This window comes from Akebia trifoliata, unplaced genomic scaffold (assembly GCF_017979445.1).
Source record: "Akebia trifoliata isolate Shusen 1 unplaced genomic scaffold, ASM1797944v1 Contig01390, whole genome shotgun sequence".
Lineage (NCBI taxonomy): Eukaryota > Viridiplantae > Streptophyta > Magnoliopsida > Ranunculales > Lardizabalaceae > Akebia > Akebia trifoliata.
The window spans coordinates 1-7,131 of NW_028237687.1; the positions used below are offsets into that span (position 1 = coordinate 1).

The following is a 7,131-nucleotide window of genomic DNA, read 5'->3' on the forward strand; positions in this document are numbered from 1 at the left end:
GTGTTTGTGCATTATAACATGAGATTACGAACTCGCAATATCATGGACCGTAGATCAGAAGATAATTATTACAATCCTAGTGATCTAGATATCATATTTGAGCATAATGATGTATTAGACCAATAGTTGAGAGAGACGAAAGATCTTTTGATGGATAATAACGACTTATCTTGGTTGGATAAGGAGATTGGTACCCAACCCGATAGAGGTACAAGTAGATCTCCATCTCCGAATGGTAGTAATAATGATGATGGAGGTAGTCAAGAAATACATGATAAAGCATGGGACGATAGTGAACCTGATAACGTGATCACGACACAAGATACCGATTATGGTGCTAGACCATTCAAAGAGAGACGTGTGAGATTAGCCAGATTAACAAAATTTCGTAGTAATGGTAATGATGATGGAGCTCAGACTCAATATTATGGTGGTGGTGATAGAAGTTATGATCATTATAGCTATCATTAAGAGATGGTTATAAACGAGAATGATGCATCCAACAACTAAGGTGTTGAGTTTGGACATGATGATTCTTATTATGGTTATGGCCAATTTACTGATGTGTATGGGTACGGACGTTCTTATTCATATCATGGATAAACAAGCTCAAGGTATGAACAAAGGAAGCATAATCAAACCAACACAAGCGAAACCACAACTGACGCCTTTACTTCTTTTATCTTCCTTGAAAACTATCGATCTTATTCACACCACGAGGAACAAGAACAATACGTTGATTTAAAATTAGTTTTATGTGATTGTATTTTGTATATGTGATTTTAACTTATTATCAAATATCTTTTGTAGGTAAGTATGTTACATGTTCTATCGGACATCGGTGCAAATTTCAACTCATGTCATTGTGGCGCTTTACTTCCATGATTTCTATTTTTACAAGTTTTTTTTAGTTAATGTTTGCTTTGGATTCGAATTACCCTAAACTCAAATTGAGTGTTATATTAGTATTTAAATTATTTTTGCATGTATAAACCTACTCATTATCATATATTTACATTTTAACGAATTGCAATTAGTGCTTTGATTGATATTTTTGATGGTAAGTTTGATACTTTTTAAATATAGTATCTGAAAAACAAATTTGGTGCATTTGTGTAATGAAATGAAACATATCTAACAACGTAAATATTTAATTTATTTATTTTGATAAGTATATTATGATTTTTTTAATTATATATATTTTTTTGGTTCATTTTTTAATAAGAATAATTTCTGAATTTTTTCAGAATTTTTCAGATTTTTTAAATGGTTTGAAACCATTGTCTCAACATGGAACGAGACGAGACGTATCGTCCGAGGCAACTCGGTATCGGAGCTGAACGAGACGAGACGCGATACCGAGGTTAAAAAACAATGCTCTGAAGTAAGCGACTTCTCTCAGAATCAGCTCTCCCTCTGCACCACAAAAGGGGAAGAATAAAACCTAGAAGATCGTTAATGGAGGACTCAAACGAACCTCAACCGTCGGATACAGGTTTAATTTTCGCTTTCTCTTCTCCATTTTTCCTTCAAATCCCTATGTTATTTTATTCTCACACTATGAATTTTTCTTTTTTCTTTTTTTAAAATCTCTTTTCGTCATTTCTAGTCTGCAATTTCTTCCGAAAACCATCAAAGAACAAAAACATCAGAAAACGAAACAATCGAAGATGAAGACGACGAAGAATATTCGAAAAACCGAGGGTTCTTCAGTGATTCACAAGCAGAAAAAACCCCCAAAACCTAACAACAATCTCCACTTCACAACCGAATCATCGAAAAAACCCTTACAACATGAATCTACTCAAGAACCCAATAACAAAAACAATCTTCCATTTCGAATCTTCAAAGGAAATTCAAGTTCAACACGACAGTAGAGCAACAGCAACCCTAGAAACAGAGACAGATTTTTCTAGAGATGCTCGTGCGATCCGAGAGAGAGTTCTTAAGCAAGCTAAGGATGGATTGAAGGGGAAATCCACGAATTCTAGTGATGAAAAGATATATAAAGGAATTCATGGGTATAAGGATTACAAAGCTGGGTTTCGAAGAGAACAGACAGTTTCGGGTGAGAAAGCTGGTGGAGCTCATGGGCCTCTTAGGGCTTCTGCTCATATTAGGGTTTCAGCGAGGTTTGATTATCAGCCAGATATTTGTAAGGATTATAAGGAGACTGGTTATTGTGGGTTCGGAGATGCGTGTAAGTTTATGCATGATAGAGGGGATTATAAGTCGGGCTGGCAGATGGAGAGGGAATGGGAGGAAGCAGAGAAGATAAGGAAGAGGAATTTAGCTTTAGGAGGGGATGATGAGGATGAAGACGGACGAGTAGGTGGTCAGAGTGACGATGAAGAGGACGATCCATTGCCATTTGCATGTTTTATTTGTCGGCAATCTTTTGTGGATCCTGTTATTACCAAGTGCAAGCACTATTTTTGCGAGCATTGTGCTCTGAAGGTAAGATTTTTTTCAGCTTAATTACTTCACTGTCTGGTTTGTTAAGTTACATTGATAAATTTGGCCTGTTTGTTTTCAATTTGTTTTTTTTTTCTCTACCATAGTGTTAATATGCGTTACAAATTGAAATTAATTAAAAAAAAATTGAGAAGCAAGACCGTACCAATTTTTCCAAGCCTATTCAGACATATGGTTCCCTCATAAGAGCAAGTTGGTGAGCCATGTGATACCAGAGCTCGGAGAGAAAGCTTCTTTTTTATTGTGGTCATAGGTGGTTCAGAAAGGATCTGATTGTAGATAGAGACTAAAACCTGCGCATTGTTCATGATTGTAGTCCTTAGCAAGTGAGACAAGAAGCATTTAAAGTTCATTAAGAAGCTCATGAATTAGAGTAGTTAATGTTAGATGTTTTCATGAAGTATGCTAACTTCTAATAACAATACCTGAACCATGTCAAGGGGTTTAAACAATTTCAATAAGAAAAAAATTATGGCATCTGCATGACTGGTCGAAAACTCTCTAATTGGTCTAGCAATTGAATGGGAAATCTCTTTAATGAACAACTATGATTCAAGAAACCGTATGAAGATAATTTTTTTCATAGCCTTCCCTCTAAATGGGAGATCCTTCAAAGCTTGCTTAATGTTTATAACAATTTTGTGATTCAAAAACTAGGTTGTTTGTGTTAGATTCCAGCTCAAAACCAATTGGTACTAAGTGGAGTGGTCCAACAGATAAATGAAGCCATGGCAACCAGCCCACATATTCGATGTGGGATAATTCCAGTAGGCTGACACCCCCCCCTCAAGTCCAGGCCCAATGCATGGGCCCTAGGCTTGCACAACATGGTACGGCAACCCGTTCTAATACCATGTCAAACAAACAATTTACCCCAAAAGACCAATCTGATGGGGAAGGCGCAACTATGAATATAAGAAGGTCGGGTCAAATAGAGGCATGATACGTAAACTCGTGACACCTGGGAGCGAAGCTGATAAAACAACACTCCCCCTCACCCTTAAGGGTAGAAAATTCCTTCAAGGAGAGACTCGAATGACAACCAACCCACAAATTTGATGTGGGATGATTCCAGTAGGCTAACAGTTTGAAGCTACAATATCAATATGCAAATGAAGGTAAACTCAGTTCTTTAGTGAAAAAAGGCATCTCTTATAAACTATGTTGGCATGTTTCATGGATACAGATGAGTGTTATTCGGCCAATCCCTAAAACCTATGATTCATAGATTCAGCAATATATTTTAATTAATTTGGAACAAAAAAAAAGTGCCAACTTAGTTAAGTGGTAAAACGTGTGGAATGTTGTTCTCACGTCCTAGGTTTAACCCCCTTGAACACAACTTCATTTGCTAATCACTGACCCCATACCTATTAAAAAAAATTGGAACAAAGAAATTATATTATATAATGAGAAAAAAAAAAAAACAATGTATTTAATGAGGGAAACTATGTATTATTTGCTAGTCATCTTTTGATATGTATTATATAGCAAGAGACATTATCTACTCAATGAGTACTTGCTAAAAGGTAAATTCAACTAGAAAGGGTTGAAGTCATAATATATGATTCTAATCAATTTCCTGGTAGAAGGGAAAAAAAGATATGAAAAAATTGTGGAAATAATACACTTGAGTCCGTGGAGTGTTGGAATCCAACATGTGCTGGCCTCTAAATAATTATTGGATCTAAATGGAAGACTACCTAAGAGGAATATGAGGTATGCACTCCCCACTGTGTTCATGGGCCCTGTTTATAAGGTTCAACCCTTTGTTTTTTCTCTAGTTTATCAACCTAAGAGGAGTATGAGGTATGCACTCTCCACTTTGTTCATGGGCCCTGTTTATATGGTTCAACCCTTTTTCTTTTCTCCAGCTTATCAACTCTACCAAAAATACACCTGCCATGCCATCGCCACTAACATCTAGAATGCCAAGGCTCATCTCTTCTTCCATCCCCACTGTGTTCATGGGCCCTGTTGATAAGGTTCAACCCTTTGTCTTTTCTCCAGCTTATCAACCCTACCAAAAATACAACTTGCCATGCCATCGCCACTGACATCTAGAATGCCAAGGTTTGTCTCCTCTTCCGTCACAGAGTCAATGCAATGGCCTTTCTGCTCATAGTAAAAGCCGGGGATTCTAGCCACCCTTCCCACATACATGAGACATGCTCATGCTCTGGCCCGGTTATGGGTTCTGACATACTCCTCATTTCATAGTGGAATGTTATTTACCACTGTCCACAAAGGTATTGACAGGCAGAGGTGTATTGTTTGCAAGTTTCTCCTTGTATCATCACTGGCTTTAATAAGGCCATCACATTGTTCTCCAATGGCTTGGAATGTTTTGGTGCTCCACAATTGTAAGGGTAGCCAGAGACCATAATCCCTATATTGTGATCCCGATAAACCACAATGAGGTTCCACAATCCCCACACCTTTCTTCTCCCTCTTTCAGGATTTTTTTTTTTTTTGGCTTCTGAAGGCAAAGGGAAGGTTGAGAAAGAGAAGGTCCTGAGGCAATTTCTTCACCACAACCCCAAGCTTCACACCCCATTTCTTGGTCGTGCATCCCTTGACCGATCTCAGTTCCCTTGACCTTCCAATAGGGCTACTGGAGATGTATATCTTTCTCATCCACTTCACAAAAGCCAGAGCGTTGAAATTTCCAGAGCTCTTTCCCCAAATCATACACCCACTTCCATGGGGAAACTGGTTCAGGTGAAGATTTTTTCAACTTTGGTCACTTGCCTAGAACTGTTGAACTTCTTTGCCACGGGGTATCTGCTCTGGGTGATATTATTTTTTTTGTTTCTTCCCCCACACGAGCAGATGCTCATATTCTCCATTCCTCCATATATATAAATATATTCATGGATTCACCACTCTTCTTACACATGAAGCAAGAGTCAATAATAGTCATTTTATGGCAAATTATGTGTCTACAGCTAGGATCCCATCCAAAGTGACAGTCCAAATGTAGAAAACTACCATAGATGGAGTTTTAGAACCTGGGACTATGGGGCTGGAAATCTGGATCTTGGGTGTAGAAGTCGAAGCTATATATACCGATCTCAATATGAAATTCCCATTCCTATTCCATTTCCATATATGAGCCCCATAAGAAGTAGTGGCAAGCAAGCCACAGAAGCGAACTTGATCCATTGAGATTCATCTTGAATTATATATCCTCTTCCAATAGCACTCTTGTACCAAAAGAGCAAACATACATGGATTTGCTTCTTTAAGAACAGTATCTCCCTTTCGAAGGTTGATTTGGAACCGTAATCTCTCCTTTGTCTACCTTATAATGGCTAACATTTGAGTTCGTAGGAAACATTTGTGATGCCTCTCCAAACACTGCTGTCATAAGTCGCCCAGACTATGCCACTGCCATACCCAGAGTTCCTGCTCCCATATTTGTTCACTGTATTCCTCTTCCAAAGAATCCATTCCTCGTGAAATATCCAGACTCCATTTTCCAAGAAGAGCTATATTCATATTTTTAGATTTCTACTAATTATTCATCTTATGGTTTTGTAGCAGAGGATGTGCTGATATATGTAAATTATTAACAGCTAAACACTTGCAATTTCTGGGGAAATTTTGGTGTAAAGGTTAATGAAAGTGACAGAATTACCTAGCAAATTAACAAATCAAAATCCTAATATAATGCTGTTGTAATCTGTCATATTTGGTCCCCTTCATCTTGAAAATCTTGTGATGTTTTCGTTCGATGATTTTTAAATGCAACTTGAAAGCAGTGGACATAGATTAGTCTGTTTTCATTTTTATCTTTTAGTTTTGCATTCTGACTTCCAAATTGTGCACTATGGTATGAATTAATGCTTTGTGCCGCCTGGAAGTCTTTAAAACTGCAACCTATGGCTAGACATTGAGATGGAGATTATTGATAAATTTTTATTTTTTTAAATTTAAATTAAAGTTTCTCAACTTTAGTTTGAACTTACCAGCTTATTACTTAGTGTGATATGTGAAGTGTTTTGATAGTTTCGGTATTAAAAGTCTTCATATCTCACTTGTTTTTTTTTTATTGGTCCACAGCATCATTCAAAGAACAAGAAGTGCTTTGTGTGCAACACACCTACTCTTGGGATCTTCAACACAGCCCATGAGATTCGGAAAAAGATGGCAGCAGAGGGAAAATAATGGTTTGTTCGCAACTCAAGCATCAACCCAAGAAGAGTCAATTCTAGACTTAATGATGATACTTCATGATCAATTTCCTTCAGTATAGTTCTCTACATAAGATCATTATTGCTAGTGTAAAAACACAATGTATCTTTTTTGATGGGGGATTTGTTCAAGTGGAAGAATTCTTTTAGCTGTGCTAACATATGACCTTGTTTCCCTATTGTAAATATTGTGTACTTGCTCATTCATCTGTCGATTTAGTTGACGCCCACCTTTTGAATTGAATGGCTCATGGCTATATAGTTCAGTTCTTTAAGCTTGGGTGATGCACCAGAATTAGTCCCTATTATTTTCCAGATGAAGTCCCCATGGTTTAAGATCTCATGCTGTTCTCAAGATATAGGGTGCCCATTGAGAGTGGTGCATAACTTTCTTTTGGTATTTTTGAAATTGGATCGACATTAGGCAGTCTAGGAGATAGTTTGATCCATTTATTCTGGC

The 7,131-nt window shown here is 37.3% G+C and overlaps 1 protein-coding gene across 1 annotated transcript; it reads left to right on the forward strand.

Annotated features, from left to right (window-relative positions):
• Nucleotides 1–1,628: 1,628 nt before the first annotated feature.
• Nucleotides 1,629–6,910, forward strand: LOC147380477 (zinc finger CCCH domain-containing protein 1-like). Its single transcript, XM_086431654.1, is given in 3 exon segments — nucleotides 1,629–1,814; nucleotides 1,816–2,457; nucleotides 6,541–6,910. Coding segments are annotated over 3 exon segments (891 nt in total). The 5' UTR covers nucleotides 1,629–1,670; the 3' UTR covers nucleotides 6,646–6,910.
• The last annotated feature ends 221 nt before the right edge of the window (nucleotides 6,911–7,131 follow it).